This window comes from Patiria miniata, unplaced genomic scaffold (assembly GCF_015706575.1).
Source record: "Patiria miniata isolate m_02_andy unplaced genomic scaffold, ASM1570657v1 HiC_scaffold_7, whole genome shotgun sequence".
Lineage (NCBI taxonomy): Eukaryota > Metazoa > Echinodermata > Asteroidea > Valvatida > Asterinidae > Patiria > Patiria miniata.
In genome coordinates this window covers 19,349,379-19,367,083 of record NW_024037074.1, presented here as the reverse complement: position 1 = coordinate 19,367,083, position 17,705 = coordinate 19,349,379, and the positions used below count along the sequence as shown (strand labels likewise).

General features: G+C 41.7%; 1 protein-coding gene across 4 annotated transcripts in view; it reads right to left on the bottom strand.

The window, feature by feature from the left end:
- The window catches only part of LOC119718773 (semaphorin-5A-like), a 126,889-nt gene that overhangs the window by 65,592 nt on the left and 43,592 nt on the right, over nt 1-17,705 (bottom strand). For all 4 annotated transcript variants that reach the window (XM_038188187.1, XM_038188186.1, XM_038188185.1 and 1 more), the window contains exons 5-8: nt 15,520-15,582; nt 11,412-11,510; nt 10,615-10,828; nt 4,042-4,130 (exon numbers count right to left, since the gene is read on the bottom strand). In XM_038188187.1, coding sequence (XP_038044115.1) covers nt 4,042-4,130; nt 10,615-10,828; nt 11,412-11,510; nt 15,520-15,582 — 465 coding nt within the window. The remainder of the gene's footprint in view (nt 1-4,041; nt 4,131-10,614; nt 10,829-11,411; nt 11,511-15,519; nt 15,583-17,705) is intronic.

The window sequence follows — 17,705 nt, the reverse complement described above, 5'->3', positions numbered from 1 at the left end:
AAGTTGGTGTCTTTTGTTCATTTAAGATTTGAGGGAAACTATTCCAGAGAGTACAGTGGTTTTTGGATCACGAGAATCACACTCATGACAGGTACAATCCCTCAAACCGCAAGTTTGCTTAAAATTTCAAGTGACAAGTTGTATGCAGGCTGACAGCCCATAGCCAAACATTTCTCATGAAATGGAACAGGGGAGAAGGTGAGGGGGGGGGGGAGTTGCGCCTCCATGTTGTCCTTGGGGAGGTAATGATGAGTACATCTTGCTCAGCAATGTGCTACGGGCCCTAATCCTTTTCCTGTTGGCCAAAAAACTGCACCATCATTCCCCGAATGCAAAGTAACATTGTATTTTGTACCTATGATTCAGTGAAACTGTAAAGGAGTCTTTGTACTTTGGTGGCATGCGCTGCATGCTGCACAGTTGTTCTACTGATCACCATACCATAAACTCAACCGTGGAGGAACAGAACACTGAGTCCATGACTCAACAGAGCAGTTTTATTAAACTGAAACCTTTGAAGATTAAACTGAAACCGTTGAAGAGCCTAGGTATTAGTCTGACATTCTGCAAGGACAATGCGTCAAAGTCTAGGTTTCATAAAAATAAATGCTAAAACATGTGCAAAACATCAGAAAACAAATGGAAGAGATATTGGGAAACATAAACTGGGGGATGGGGGGGGGGAGGAACACATATCCCTCCAACTCTCCTTTAGGGTTAAAGCTCATTTTTTGTTTAAAAAAAGCGGCATTTTTGGTGCAAGGGTCTGATCTAGCACGACAGCTTGTCTAACCAGGCAATTTACATGATGTTGTCTGTAGTCTGCATCAATCAGGGCTGGGCCATATACATGTACTTCACAATGCCCTGCCCCCTAATACCATGATAAACTAGGATCAGGGAGCCTTCCCTCTTAACAAGTTGTCAAACCCTGTGCTGAGACGGTTGCTCCTCAGAACCACTCCACCTCACGTATCCAATAATCCCACCCTCCCTTGGGAAAACGAGAATTGCTTCGGTTAATTTGCAATGCCTTCTTCCCCCTACCTCCCTCAGCAAGTGTCAAAATTCACCAAATTCTCGTGAACTCAAAAGTCTCCAAAAGTTTGACTAGACTGTCCAAGCCACTGGCCGAGAGCCCGGCCCGAGCGAGTTTCACAGACAGAGAACGAGGATGGGACCAATTTGGAATCCATCCTGGACTGACAATCGAAACCATCAAGAGTGGGAGTGAGTTATGATAACATCCCCGTCAGACCACAAAAAGAATGTTATGTGTTACCATTCAGGCATGTTATGTGGCTCTCTTTGACGTTGTTTAAAATCAAACAGTTTTGCTCTAACCTTTAGCTTAGCCACGTCATGTTTCTTAAATCAAAGGGCTATTATGCAGAAGTTTTCAAGAACTTCAGGTCATACTGACTTTTAAATCTACAGCGTTGCAGTGTTGTGGGACCCAAGTCCAGGACTCGGACTCGAGTTGGATACGAGTCACAATTTTTGTGACTTGGACTCGAGTCACATTGGAAAATGACTCGGACTCGGCCATGATGACTTGGACTCGAGCTTGGTGACTCATGACTCAAGTCAAGCATTTTTATCAAAAGAAAAAAACATAATGTAGGGATGGGAAGTGATGTCGTGATTCGGACTCGGACTTGAGGCTTGTGACTCGAGACTCGGACTTGAGGCTTGTGACTTGAGACTCGGACTCTAGGCTTGTGACTCAGGACTCAGACTCGACATTGGTGACTCGATTACTACACTGCAGCGTTGTTATTCCCAATTTATCTTTTCTAGCTGGTTCTCCAGGAGAACTTGTTAAACAAGTCTACCCTAAGCAGATCATCTTCTATCTTTTTTGCCAAGGATTACAAGTTTGCTCTATATCATCCACTAAAAGTTGGAAGACAGTACTTGAGTTCACACTATGGAACTGGATAAATTTCTCTCTCAAAAGTTGTTGTCACTCTTTGAAAAATAAGGAGTGGGTTTCCAATTTGCACAATCCTTCATGTCGAGGGCTTACCAGCGGTTAACGAGATAAAAAAATGAGGGAAATAAAAGTTTAGTTCTCTGAGGAGGTAAAAGTTGGCGAAGGAAATCATTACATAGGATGTTTATAGGAAAGAGGGTCAATGCTACACACATGTTACATGGCCATGACAGCTGTATGTTTGACAAACATGGAAAGGGGGGCTATATGAGGGAGGGGTAGTATCAGAGGATTGGACATGGGGTCTCCAAAATCTCAAAGATACGATCCAAGATGATTAGTGCAATAATTAATTATCCAAGGGTACAGGGGCCGCCAAATTTGCACTTCCTACCCCCAGGAAATGATGATAAATGGGATTATAATCTGAAGACTCCTTTAAAGGAAGCTCCGAGAGGAACTTGCCCTCCGAAACTTGGCATTTTGAGATGGATTTTTTTCTTTTTTGAAATTTGATACTTCTTTGATCCATTCTGACGGTTTTACAATCTAAAACAGAAGAAACAAATGTCTTTCTAGGATGCCTTAATGTCAGAGTGAAAGTCACTTTAAATCATTTTCTTCTGCTAAACAGCCCAGGCATCAATTCTCCGACGACGGACGGACTCAAAAAACAAGTTTACCCCTTGATTCCTCCCAGAAGACGACCCCCCCCCCCCCCAATTCTCAGCTTGAAGTATCGTATTTCACTGGATTCCCCGAGGGAAAGGAAACTGATAACAGAACCCCACGGTAAAAAAACAGAAGAATCCTGCCGTCCCTACAAGAATGTTTCTTGAAGTTCTTTGTAGAATGTTTTATTTGCCCCCCCCCCTCCCTTCTTCACCCTCCCCCACGGGAGGGTGGGGTAATCAATCAACTGGTGTACCCCTGTCACATTTTGAAATCCTGGGGAAATACACGTAATTTTATTGAAGAGAAACAGTATTCTGTACACGGTTTTAGAAATGAAGACTGATGACGTGTATATATCTAGTGGGTGACAATTATTGTAATATGGAATTATTTCTCCCCCCCCCCAAAAAAAAAAAATTATAAAATCTATTACAAAAATAACAATTAAAAATAAAAAGATAAACAACAAAGTTTTAAAAATGCATCAATAAATAAATACAAATAAACTTAAAGAGAATATACAGCATTATTTGCTTTCGCTGTAATTTTCAGAAAAAGATGGATTTCGGGGTTTACTATTTTATAGCAAATATTGTTACATTGACTTGTTTGAAGTTATGTCTTCGTAGATGCTGGAAAAACCAAGAAAGCAATCACTTTCCTGTAGTCTGGTTCCCTGATGTCACTTAAGATGAAACGGAGCAATTTATAGACGTCGAGGAATTGTAAGGTCAGGGAACCAGTCTAGCTTGATTTTACCTATTCATAGGTGTGTAATTCATTGCAAACAAAATGCAGACTAACTAAATATGGTAAATTGGAGCAGAATTAAAAAAAAACAACCTTTTTTTCCAACGCTGGTCGGCCGACCAGCGTTTGAAATTGATATGAAAATACAATTTTTCTTGAAAATGACAGCACACCAGTTGCCATGATTTTACAGGATGCTTAAGACAGTCATTCACCAACAGTCCAGTAAGGTATTTCATGATAATTTGGTAGTTTTGTTTTTTGATGTTTGCAAATGTTGTATATTCCCTTAAAACTTGTTACTGAAACCCTCAAAAATGGATGCAATAGGTTAACACATAACTGATGATTAAGAATGGTACAACCCCAAAAACACAAAAAATGAAGAACATGTACTTTGCATAATCAGTACTAGCGGCACCTCATAGTAAACAAACAGCAACAGGTGAACGAGTCACATACTCGTGTATCTTCTGGGAAATAACACTAGGAAGTATTGGAGGAAAACCTACTTAGAGACAGCCGTTACCATTTAAGGGAAACTGTCACAACTTCAATACATGTACATGTTAGGGGAGAAGTCTTCTGTCAAAACGCCCCGAGCATTTTCGCCTGATTTCAGGGTTACATACGCAAGCCAGCCTCGCTGAATGCCAGTTTGTAAATATAAGAAAACTCACCTTGCCACAATTTGAAAATTCCACGGCCCTCTCTCGGAAGAAAAAGTAGACCCACGGCCCAATCTCATATGAAGAAATGAAGTTTGGCTCTGCAAAATGACAAGGGAAAGAAAGCTCTCATTGTTTTGTTTCGTGTATATTTTCTGTTTTTATAAAACCACTATCAAATGTAGCAGCATGGATACTGATATTGGACTCTGTCATATTGATATAGAAATAATAGTTACCTTTCAGAGTCTGATTTTGTTAAGCTTGCGAGGTTGTCATGACCTCTTCATTCAGCGTTGTGGCTAAACCCCTCCACTCATGTGACCGGTCACATGAGAGCAGATCCTCATAGATGGCGGGCAGGTCATACCCCGCGGGTATTGATCTCTATGGCCTCCCTGATCTGCCGGAGATCTATGACGATCAATCTGCTCTCACGTGACCGCTCCAAAGGTGGTCACGTGAGCAGAGGGATTTAGCCACAACGCTGAATGAAGAGGTCATGATGACCTCACAAGCTACGTCATACTTAACAAAATCAGACTCTGAAAGGTAACTATTAAGACTATCAAATATAATAATTACATGTGAACCTTTGACAGACAATTGTATTAAAAAATTGCTTAAAAAGACAAATATATGAGGAGAGTGTCTCCTTGCAGTAAAGTTTTGCAATTGAGGGAAAAGTTTGGTTTCAGATTATATAACATGACTTGACAAAATGAAAAAAAAAATAGTTGATAAATGTTTACAATCTGTTGTGATTCAAAATCTTTACGGGGTTACCATTTCGTTCTTCACAAACTACAAAGAAGTATTCTACTGATGTAACACTCTCTCAGATTTTGTTCACAGATGCAAACAAGTATACAAGCCATACATCCTGCTTCCAAATTCCCAAAATCTACAAGATAAAAACTAGCGTCTACAAGTATGACTCCACTTCTCTGGACATGAATGTACCCCTCGAAAAGATAGTGCAACAACACCCTAAATGTAAGCATCCGTTTGATCTAATTTTGGAACAACTCAGCAATGATCAGGACTCCCAAGTGTGACAACGCAAATCAACAAATCGCCACATTGGACTTTCCAAATCCTCACATAAGATCTTCCATTTCCAGAAAGTGTTTGGCCTCGTTTCTGTGTAATTTGTTTGCGACTGACAAGACTCCCCCCACACGCAACATGACTGAGCCAAATTGAAAAAAAAAAAACAAGTAGGAAAAGACAGAAACGACGCAATGACATTCCAATTAAGAGATCGCAGTTTTATTGCCGAGCACCATGTGCACTGTCAACAAACGCTATCGGGGTAGACCGTTACCCGGACTGATCCGTTTGCAACAGGTGATGCCGCGTGGATCTGCGATGATTCACTGGATGCGAGGCGGAGTAACTCCGGCGCTGCTTAGACACGGGCATGAAATCGCACTATTGCTTTTCCTCTGGAGCTTTACCTCTGCTTCCTCGATAAACACTCGCAGCATCAAGAAAATAAGGTCATGTTTTGTACACTGAACTTTTTTCTCTGGAAATTTATGCACATAGTTTTAAAAATTGCAATGGGACAACATTTTGTGTAAAGTTACAATTAATGGTTTTTGCATTTAGAGACAATTTCTAAAGCTGTACGTTGTGACGTCATGCCGGCAGGCAAGCTATGGGCAACCCAAACATTTGTGATGGGATCAAGCTAAATGAGTCCGATCAAGCTAAATGAGTCGTTTGTCGACCCTGGTCAATTTTTTTATTTTTACAGATTTGAGAAGAGCACAATCTCAGCATTACTGCTGTGAAAACCGCATGCTGATACTATCTTTAGTTCAAAAATTATGGAAGTCGGAACACCAAGAGATGTGATGAAGTGATGTGATAAAGTGGCCCTATATATTTTGGCCTGAATCTCCAAATGAAACTTCCCGACAAACGACTCATTTAGCTTGATCGCATCACACTTAAGCATCTTTTGCACCTTGTTTGGCCCACATTAAAAATAGTGTACATGTCATTAGTGTTTTAACCATTCATACTTCAAGAGATATACATGCAGTGCAGGAGAGAACCATTTGCTGAAAGTTTGGGATAACGTGAAAACAACAGCCAATTTTGTATTAAACAGGAAAATTCAAAAGCTTACTCGTGTGGGACTTGCACCCACAACCGTCTGCTGGCTAGCGCAGATGTTTTACAACTTGACCAGATATGCTCCATGCTTAAATGCGTAATGATTTGTATGTAGACAAATCCGATGGCAGCCATTTTGAGTGGCGGCACCAGGCTTGCCTGAGTCGCGCTCAGGTAGTACACACGCACTCCGGGCTCCTTTGACCAAAAATGCGCCTGCCCCTCGTCTTTAAGAACGTTTGCAGCATGCGCGTGATCATGACACCACCGCAGTAAAAGCTTCTAATTCTGGTCGCCGGATTCCACTTGATGACTTGCAACTATGAGCTTTTTGTTTTTGTTGTCTGAAATAATGAGGCTGGATTTATACATTAACCCTTTAGTCACTGTAGAGCCTGAATCCGCCATGCCTATTACTCACTCTTCAGTAAATAACCACAATGTAATACAATGTATTACAGGTGCTAATGGGTTAATCATTACAATTCCACTGGTGAAAAAAAATAACCCAAATTTCACTTTTCCTAATTATCAGTTTTCACAAATTGGAAGGAACACACAGAGTGATGCGATGAAGAAAATGGAGCTTCCCCGAAGGACATGGAGGAAATCCTCGAGATTTTGCCTCCACAGGTGAAGCAAAAACAGAAGGGGAACACGTGGGAGAAAAAAAAAAAAAATTGGCAAGTGCATTTCATGTGCCCCTGGAACTCAGTCCTGTTTTCATTGTATTGCGACCGCCTGAGAGCCGCACGGCACTCACTGGAGAACGGGGCACGGAAAATTGAAAATTTCCTGTTATTACCCAAAATAAGAAATGGCTGCGTGCCTCGCGCATCGCACTTATGTCACTGTTTTCCTTCGTCTTGCACTGCGCACTATGTCACTGCGAAAAATTACATATTTGGGTTTTAATACATGTGTATCTTCCTTGAACCCTTTGCTGAGGCTTCCTCAAGACGGCCTTGAAACTGGCTGACAAATCCAGTTAAGGGGAAGACCTCACATTGAAAAGGGGACGTTCACTGATTGGTACCTGTGTACCGGTTTGGAAAATTCAAGGTGTTTCTCAGAGTTTCTGTCAATGTTTTTTTGGCTAGTCTGGGAAAACGAAGCAGGAAGGAAGTATTCTTTTTTTTTCTTCTTCTAAATATGAAGGGACTCTTGTACTTCTCAAAATATTAATCAAAACTGAACTTTATTTCAACAAAATTGGCACACCGCCAATTTTTGGCAAGGCAAGTCAGTCAGAAGAAGCTCCCATACAATATTCTGGAGCTTGCAGCTTTAAACCCCATTGCCATCAACTTTCTTTGCTAACTCTCAAAATATCAGGCAAAATTTGAACTTAATTTGAACAAATTGGGAGGCAGCCCGTGCAGGGCAAGGAAGTTCACTCGATAGAGCTCCTGTGCGGTGTTCAAGAGGTCGCTGGTTCAAACCATACTCCTTTCATTTTGTCAGCTCACTCAAAAAAGCCATTGTCGATTCCTAAATAGCTACCACCAGTCTCTCTCGTGTCATCTGTGAATTGTGGTTGGGTCGAGAATAGGGGGGAAAACAGCTCCTGTTGATTCATGCAAAAACCCGTCTGAGATATCCCAATATGACTCAATGGGGTTTATCCGTGTAGTTCCTAATCTCACGGGACGAATGGACAAACAAACGAGTTTCCTGGATGAGCTCCCTATCTTCCAAGATCTTATCCCCTGCTAGTCTGTACTGGTATCGCAGCAGTGACTTTGACAAATCAAGCAGAGTCTACCACTTGAGTCTACCGATCAAGATGGGGCCGACAGTAGCTAGCTGCTGTTGGAGAGTCAGGTCAGTGTTTAGGTCGGCCAACTCAAACCGGTGGAGCAGTCAAGACATCTGGTGTGACAGAGGTTGCCTGCTTCGGATCCCACATGGGTGAGCATCTGAACTTTACAACGCTGACGGGGTGACTGTTAGACTAAGTTTCGTTCCGACGATCGAATCGACCAAATATGATGGATGCTTCAATACGAATATATCTACAGATACTTTGTGTAACATGCAGCTTATGTAAGTAAAGGGGATCCATAGTTACCTAAAAAATATCCTAATTAGTCACTTTGGAATCACGTCTAAGAGAATGATTGACAAAGACAATGATCCCTTGAAACAATTGCTGAAAAGTACCTCCTGTCTGTGAGTTAGGTATAATTTTCTTTTATAAAACTGCAAATTTAGTCAGTCCATGCGAATAACAATAATCCACTGAGAGTATGAACTTGGCAGTGGGAGCTCAGAACATCTCTTTTTACAATCCTTAGGCATCAGGGGACATCACAAGCCCCATTTTTATCAAAACCATTTTTTATCAAAAAGTGCGAAGGCACACATATGTACGTGTAGTCGTGTAGTAGTCGCCTTAGGCTCTAGCAAAGTAGGCCAGACTCAGGTATATTCCTGTCGGCTATGCACACCTGAAGCTAAATCAACAGTCGGAGCGCACGGCCTACGCAGGAAAGGACTCTCCCCCTCCCCCCCCCCCCCCCCTCCTTCAACATTTTTGTAAACAGGGCACGAGAGAGCTGTTTTTACCGAAACTCCTAGCATGTAGGTCAGGACATTAGAGCTACTACTGGAGCTGATTAGATTAGCCCAGAGATTAGGATCGAAACTTAACAAAACCCCCAAAAAGCCACTCCCCTTTCGCTCCCAGCGGACCGCACATTATTTTTCACGCTGTCGCTCAAGCGAGTGATGTCTCACTTTTTTTTTTTTGGCTTTCGCTTGTTTTTTTTACTCCCTTAGGATGCTAGGTATTGTCTTTCTGTCGGAGTGTGGCAAGCAAAATATACACTTTTATCAGCCCAGACTTAATAAAATTTAACTCTTTTGGGCGGGCGAGGCACACAGACAAACTAAAAAAAAACTTGCTTTGTCCCAGTGGCCAATATTTCAGGAGCAAGGATTGTTTTCCAACTCCGCGCAAGTTTCGAGGCGCGCCTTTTGGCAGATACACATTGATGGCGCCCTCATAAATAAAATTTAACTCTTTTGGGCGGGTGAGGCACACAGACAAACTAAAAAAAAACTTGCTTTGTCCCAGTGGCCAATATTTCAGGAGCGAGGATTGTTTTCCAACTCCGCGCAAGTTTCGAGGCGCGCCTTTTGGTAGATACACATTGATGGCGCCCTCAGCGGCATTACAGAGCAGAGTCGGTGCCGAAGATTCAACAATCAAATATAGGAAGTTATTGAAGTATGTAAGCCAGTGGCGCACCCAGGATTTGGCTTGGAGGGGGGGGGGGGAGGGCTCACAAATTTTTCTTCCAAATTTATTTAGAAGTTTGTTTTTTTTCCCCAAAAAATGTTGCCCGAAATTTGTGGATGCAGAAAATAATTTGGGGGGGGGGGGGGGGAACGGACTATTTTGACGTTGGTGGCGCCATTTACAACCTATTATACTATAGGCCACATACATATCACCACGATCAAATCGTGGGAATAAAATAAAAATTGACCCCCCAAATATGAAAAATTTGTCAACCTCTTGGGGGGGGGGGGGGGCACAAGCCCCCTGAGTCCCGCCCCTTGGGTGCACCACTGATGTAAGCTGTCGTTCCTCGATAAACTCAAAACCTTATAATGAAATCCCATGCCAACATGTGGAACTGGACCCACATGTACCGGGTACGTCTATCATTGCTAGAAAGCAGCGCATACACACTCACACACAACAAGCCCACCATGTTGTGCCGGAGAAACTTGCTGCATCACTATGTGACTTGAGTTTCAATGTTAAATACACTTACACGGAAGAAGGAAACCTCAATAAACACCGTCAAACATTGAAACTAGTTCAATGCCAAGCGCCCGGCACAGACAACACTTGCTCAGTCCCAAAATACTCTAGAGAGAGCCCAGGCTGCAGACGTAGTCCATGCAAGTAAAGGCCGGCCATAACATCCAGGTGTTGAAAACATGCTGAAGCACATGAGACTTTTCTATACTGTGTTTTTGTATTTTTTTCCAGTTTCAAGTCAATCGAGAAAATGTGCCTCAACAAGGGTTGAAAAATCTAAATCACTGGATAAATGTTTTGCTTTATATTTGACTGGTAACAAATTCTATGGTGTGTAAATTGTACTTTTGTTGTTGTTGAGGGCAAATCACGACCAGTATGCATGGGTACCAACATGAGAAAAAAAGTCTTCCTTCGAGTTTTAGCCTGTCGTTTGAGACTCGCTCCCAAATGATTAATTCTAAATATTAAGTTCAGCATTTGAAATAATTAGGACTATGTGAGAAAAATAAACTGTTGTTGTTTCTAACGATTCCAGAGTCTACTCCATGGAATATGAACATAATATTTCTCTGTCTGAAAACAAAATCTATTTTGGATCCAACCGAATCACTCCCAATACTAGTTGGCTCGGCGCGACTCTGAGAGTCATCTTGAGAATTTCTATGAGGATTTTTACTCACCATTCAACCACTTGGAGTTGAGCTGAGCAGTCCGCAGCGGGCGCGAGCTCCCCAGCGTGCGGTACAGTACGGGATCGCGGGCCGTGAAGTCCATAACGGTGGCGCTGTACAGGTCGCCGTCTTGCGTAAAGAGCGCCGTGGTGTTGCTGCTGGGGTCGTAAGGGCAGCGCGCAATGCCCGTCACACTCTCCTCGACAAGGGTCAGGTTGGATTTCTGTTACAAGGTTTGAAAGAATGCACACACAAGCAATCTTTATTGAGTGTTCCTGCGACAAGGGGCATCAAGCAAATATTCCGAAAGTCACAGAATAAAAAAGCAGTTCGGTTCAATAAAAATTGGGAAACCTTGGGCGTATTCAATGTAGCTGGTAAGCAGCTTCAGCTGACTGAATCTGCTTACTGCTTACGTATGTAATTTCAAGCCGTAGCCAAGAAATTCGGACACGGCCAAATATTACTCAGCAGATTTATGTGCTCAGCAGCAATTATCAGGGAACCAGTCACGAAGCAATATGCATCCAATGACATTTTGGCTGGTTACCTGTCTTTGCTAAGCATATATTTTCTGTGCTGAGCAAATTTCTGAAATTGGCTCCTGAATCCTACAGAAATGGATTTTTTCAGGTGACCATTTGAAAGAATCCAGGTTCTCTCTGGTAACATTTCTGGATAGTCTTCTCTACTTATTTTTCCTTGGCCTTCCAAGCTACAGTCCATTAGGCACTTTTGAGGAACCCTTGGGATTATGACAATAAAAAAAAAAGTCTAAAGGTCAATAAAATGAATAAATGTAATACCTGTCGCCATGTGCACGTCGGTGAGAAAGCGTTGGTTCCACAAGCAAAGACTCGCTCCCCTTGCAGCAACAGGACCCGGATGTAGTTACAACACTTTTCCTGAAAACAAAAATTCAAGATGATTAGAGTAAAGGATCTTACAACTTATGTAATAAATCCTTGTCAATTAAGTCATGTAGTTCAGGAAAAAAGGTTTATATCTTACAGGATTTTCGATGCATCATTATTACTATTATTTTTAACGGGCTTTCATTTTTTATACTTGGATAGGCATGACCAACTAGTTTTCAAAGTGAATTTTTGAGATGTGGCAGTAATATTGATTTTGAATTTTGAAGAAAGGGGACCATTAGATGTTACGTATTTCGTTGTTTCTTGGTTCATTTGGTTGTGTGTTTAATTTGATGGCACATGAATAAAAAAAGAAAAAGGAGAGATTGTTTTTATTTTAAACTGTCACCCAGACATAAATGTATCTTGCTGTCAATCTTCGCAAAAAGAGGAAATTGACAACTGGGCTAGAATATTAAACTGTAAATTTGCAGAATTTTTCTGTTATTTTTGGAGGTGCGCGTGACAGGGCCTAATTAAACCCCACCCCCATGGCGTCAGGAGTAATTTGGATTATCGGGAGCAATGATGGCACAGATTGCCTGGACGCACGCTAAACGTGTTCTCCTGATGACCCCGCTTCCGCACTTCCCAATCCCGATTTCACAAAATAAGTGTCAAAGACAATTTGAACGTCCGTCCTTGATAACCTGGAAGGGGTGATGTTTTTTGGCACAGGTTTTGGCGAAAAACAAAAAAGGATATCAATTTCACCGTTTCTGCCTGGGATAGGTTTTTTGGAAGTTCCCAGGGTGCTAATTTCTCCCCTTCTCCTGTTAACAGGACACTTTGGACGCTCAACGTTAATTGACATGGAAGACCGGTGTTGACTCATAAGGGATTAGAGGGACACCACCAATCATGGACGGGGCACTTGTGATGGCCAGAACAGGTCTGCGGTGTGATGGTCAAGGCGTCAACTCTGACCCTTAACGCCTCAAATATATATCCTCCTACAACAGCTGATTTCCATTTCCACTTTTTGGGGAAGGCTTGTTTCCTTGCATTTCCATCAGACTTTAAACGTACTTATCGTGCGAAGTGGACGATCTTCGCGCATGTTGAAAGGTTAAGGGAAGCGGAGGAGTTGGTTGACCAGTATAGGGTAACCGAACAACCTACGTAATAAGGAAACTCAGAAAAAAGAAGACTCTAAACGGAGGTGTCACTCTGGCTAAAGTACACCTGAAAGGTTATCATAAGCTCTGTGGACATTCTCGCTCTCTAAAAGCCAAAAAAAAAAAACACTACAACTACTTGAAGGTGAAGGCACTTTTTGCTATTTTCTATGGTGTGCCAAGGCTGGCCTGTGTTCTCACGTAAAATTTGGCAAGTGGCACATTGCACACATACAACTGAACATTTGTCAGATGGTGCTTCACAGCCACGAACATGAGGGCTACAGGAGAGGTCTGGTGACCTTTTCAAAAGTCAAGTCACAAATAATTAAAGCTTTCCCTTGAAGACCGACAAAATGATTGGACCCCAGGTTTGCTGGTCGGACCAAATCTAATGACCATGATGGTGTGTCGTCGCCTCGGGTCCAGGAGCCAGTCCAGACAGAGATGGCTTTGTGCTCTTTTCCTGAACCTAGATCCCGGACTTGTCATCCTCGGGGCCAGACCTCAGCCCAGAGTGAATGGGGAAAAAAGCTGTTAAAAGATGCCCGCTGGAATTATGTGTCTATTACGTGTCACTTTACAAGGGGCTGTTAGTAATCCTCAAGTTATTGAACTGATGCCAAAAACTAGGGATTAATTATAGCACTAAGACAGTTAAGTTATGAATTGATGTGTCCAGACAGTGTGTCATGAAAGTGACAGATGCGCTTGAGTCAACGGCTGGGGTAGGTCTAATGAGCAAGAGAGCCCTCCAAGGCTGAATGCCATCATGATCGCTCGTCTCCGAACCACAAATCTGACAGGACACTACTAATGAAGCAACTGCCACCAATTCTATACCATGGCGCTGGTAGGTAGCGTTGTAGCCGAGTCCATCACAATTCTCAAGTCAAGTCACAAGCTGTTCATCCCCTGTTGCTTGCAAGGCCAAGGGACTTGTGAAGGGACTTGCTTGTAACCGACCTGGTTATAAATAAATCACAAGCCCTTCGAAGACTCAACTAGTAACAGACTTGTGATGAACCCAACAACAACGCTGCTGGTAGAGGCTGCCACACCATATTCTGCTCACAGATCGCGCCTCTGTCTGATTCACGCAAACCAGAAACAGCAAGCACGGCTAAGAGCATGTTAACTTCAGAATCAGAACTTGCATCATCATCGAAACAAAATCTCCAAGCACAAACTAGCGTAAAAGCACATCGATGCTGTCAATTATGCTTATGGTTAGCTCATACTTTTCTCCAAGAATGATGAAATGTGTGGTGGGATTGAGGAACAGTTTCCTTTGGAATGTATTCGAAGGCATTTTCAACTTGATTATTTCAACAAGTTCAAGTGCAACGAGACAGGTGATGCAAGATGGTGTCCCTACCGAACAGGTGCTCTGCAGCATGTACCGTTTGGGGTTAGGGTCAGGGTTGGTGGCACAGCTTACATCGTGAATAGCTTCCTCACAGTGCAGTCCGAACACCAGACCCAGTTTTGCCACCTCCCCAGTGTATTGTGATATGCAAGGGCGGTTCCAGTCTAACACCTTGCGCGATTTGCATCTAATTATTGAATTTGTTTCCCAATTCTTCATTTCCCAGTTTTTTCTTCCCCTAAGGTGAATGGTACTTTTGGAAAGTCAAAGGGCAAAATTGTCAGTGTGACTCAATCATCAGTCACTTGTTGCTGGTCAAAATGCCAGACAACAAACCTGTAAAGGCTGCAGCATTATCTGTACAATTCTTTAAATGGTTTGCTTCTTGTGAATGGAGATGGTTTTTGTTTTTAAGATCCAAAACAAATTCAATCAACAATGATTCTTGGAGATTCACAACATTTACAAGTACATAATCAGAGTTTTGACTAAAGCTACTCTGTTTGGTAAATCATGCCCAAAACAACACTAATGTTTTTCCTCTTTCCATCTAAGTACTCACGTGGTTCAAGTTTTCATTGTGTGTTGTTCGAGATGATTACGTTGTTTATGTTTTGCATATTTCGGATGGGTTGAATTTTTTAGTAGTCAAACATCGGCACGAACATGTAACACACATGGAAATGTAATTGGGATATCCCAATAAAAGACGTCATTCAACATTTGCCGCACGCTGAATTCCTGTATTGCAAAGGTTTTATAAATACGCAGCAAATATTTCATGTTTCCTTCTTGCACTCGGGCGTTTCAGAGGCGGGCAATTTTAAACAGGCCTCGTCTTGCGGCGGAACTTTCCACAACTAATAAGGACAGAGTGGAAATTGATAATTTCTGATTCAGTTCTTCCTATTTCAATATTGGCCACTTTGGGCCTGGTCTGATTTTCATGAGGGCTATGTGCAGATGAAGTCTGGAAATAAAAAAATCACTTTTTTTCCTCGTAAGGATTTATTAGTTAAACATGGCTATACTTGCCTAGTGAGCTGGATCTAAAAGATCTCACTTTAGGACATTATCTATAGACCAATTCGGGCACGCTATCAATTATATCATGATGGTAACAGTTGCTTTGTACAATAGTCTCAGGCTTTCAAGAACACTCAGCTGAAAAAGTAGAACAGTAGGCTCAAAACATGAACAGTATGTAACACTGTCATGAAAAATATTCAATGAGATTTCATTTTTCGGAGTTGTGGGACAAAAAAGTAGGGAAAAGTTGGGAAAGTAAGTTTTTCAAGAAAAAAAGTAGGAAAAGTAGGAGCAAGGAAAAAATTAACTGGGAAAAAAGTAGGAAAAGTAGGAATACTTGAAAGCCAGTAGTGTGCACAATGGTTTCTCCAATGAAGAGGATTGTTGTTAGTGTAGAACGATCATGTGACTCAGTCAGTCAGTCAGTGGGTCAGTCAGTGACTCGGTTAGAGTCAGTAGACAACAGGCTGGCCAAACTTACCAAGGATTCACCCTTTCTCTGACATCTGTCTATGTCTTGCATCCGAGGCCTCCATTCTGTGGACTGAAAGCAGACGGGAAAATCATAAATTTTCTGAAAACAAATGTATTTTTTTATGCGAGTGTTGAAATGAGACTGTGTAACATTTACAATGCACGTTTTTATTATTTTATCATTGCCATAGGAAAATTATAAAAAAAAAAAAAAGATTACAATTTATTGAACTACTTTTTTGTGAACACTCATTCAAATGAACCTTTTAGGAAGGGAAATGTTTTCCTTCATTCAGGGGAATCTGGAAACTGTACTTAAACATGATACCCTCCAACAAAAGAAAAAAAATAATAATATATCCGACAAATTTCTTTGCTGAAGAAAATTCTGAAAAGAAATCAGGATTGAAAAATTCATACAAATACAGGTTTAGTTTGTCATAATACAAGGTTTTCCCATGAGGGTTGGTTTAGCCACACAATCCCTAAGCAATGCAAGGCCAACAGCACTAGTACCAGGGCCACGACCTTGAAACTAGGTCACAGGACCACAGGATTTAGAACCGTAAAACTAAAAGAAGAAGACAAACCATCCTCTTAAGCCTCTGTTGACAAACAGTTTGACAGGTAGGAGTAGGGTGTGATTGAGATGTCAATCAGCGCTGGAGTGGCACGCTGATATTTGGTAGAAAAACAGGGAGATTGTGTTTCTCCTTTTTTTTGGCAAAAAGCCCCTCAAAAAACCCATGAAAACCCCCAAATCCAAGGTTTTGTTCAATTTCTGGAAAAAGTCCTCTAGGGAATGGGTTAGGATCAGTAGAATGGGCCCTCTTTTTTGGCCATGTGACAACCCGCCAAAAACAACAATCTATTGAAACTTTTTTAACATAAAAACTAGAGACGAGTTAATATTTTGAAATGCAGTTAGTACATGTGTACTTCAGTGTCATTCAGCCCATAACGTGTGATGTCATTTTCTGACTTGCAAAAAAAAAGCAGTTTTGAAGGCCAGTATTGGATCTGTTCCCCCCCCCCTCCCCCACAGGGGTATATTTTTTTATAATTATCCATCCAATGTCTCTACATATTTGCTCTCCCTGCTAAAGCAACGTCCTGTGAATCATCCATCAACTGGGATTTTGACTTCACCCTTTTCCTTCACACACTGCGTATATTCGTTGACCGTAGGCCTACATGTATCACTCTTCAAAAGTCATAAAATAAAATTTTCTAATATACCCAACAAATCTTGAAACAAAATTCAAAACTAAAAATAATATCCCTGTGTTGATATAATTTTCTGCATTTATCTTTCAAAATAGTCAGATGTACAAATTGAGTTGAAGAAAAAACAAAGATTGCAAGAGGGTACTGCGCAATGTACTGTGTGGATGCAGGCTTTTGTGAAGGCAAACAAAACGACACACAACTCTTGCAAAAAAAGTTTTTGCAAGAAAAGTGCTTGGGAAAGTTGTACATTTTCCTATAGAATCTGGAACTGGTTCCGGACACCAGCGGTCGGGTACTACCCGTGTTCCGATGCACACACCCCTAAGCAAAACAGAAATCTGGTTTTTGTAATAACCACTTGAGTTAACCAAAATTGACAATCATTATTGGCCTATTGTGCCCTTATACAGATTTGTTCACACCAGGATCTATGCCATACAGACCCAATGAACTTGTGAACTTGATCAGGTAGCTAAAGGGGTGTCTGGTGTATATCTCCAGGGATTTCAAGATACATGTACCAAACGGCAACTTCTAAAGTTCCTCTGCTCCAGACCATCTACAGCTTACTTCTGAACAAGACCATCCATTCTCAGAAGCCATGAGGCAAAAACCACACTGGCTGTATAGGTATTACTTGGTGGATCGGTACTATCTGTTCCCCCTTGGGGATCGATGGGACTCAATCTAGCTGAAGGAATTATGGGATTTGTTGGCCAGCGGTTTGCCGGGACGGAAAGAAGAAAAAACATGGCAAGGGGATCGGTGATAACAGATAAGCTGCTCCTGAACTTGGCCGACAAACATGCTTTGCTGCTTTATTTGGAGCCTGACAGATCAACTTTAGAAGCTTTTTAGTGTACACAAGGGGACAATGACCTCAAATAAGTTGACAGGATAGTGTCAAACTTTACAACTTCAAACAAGGCCATCTTGGAACCCATTTCAAGAAAAAAATGCAGA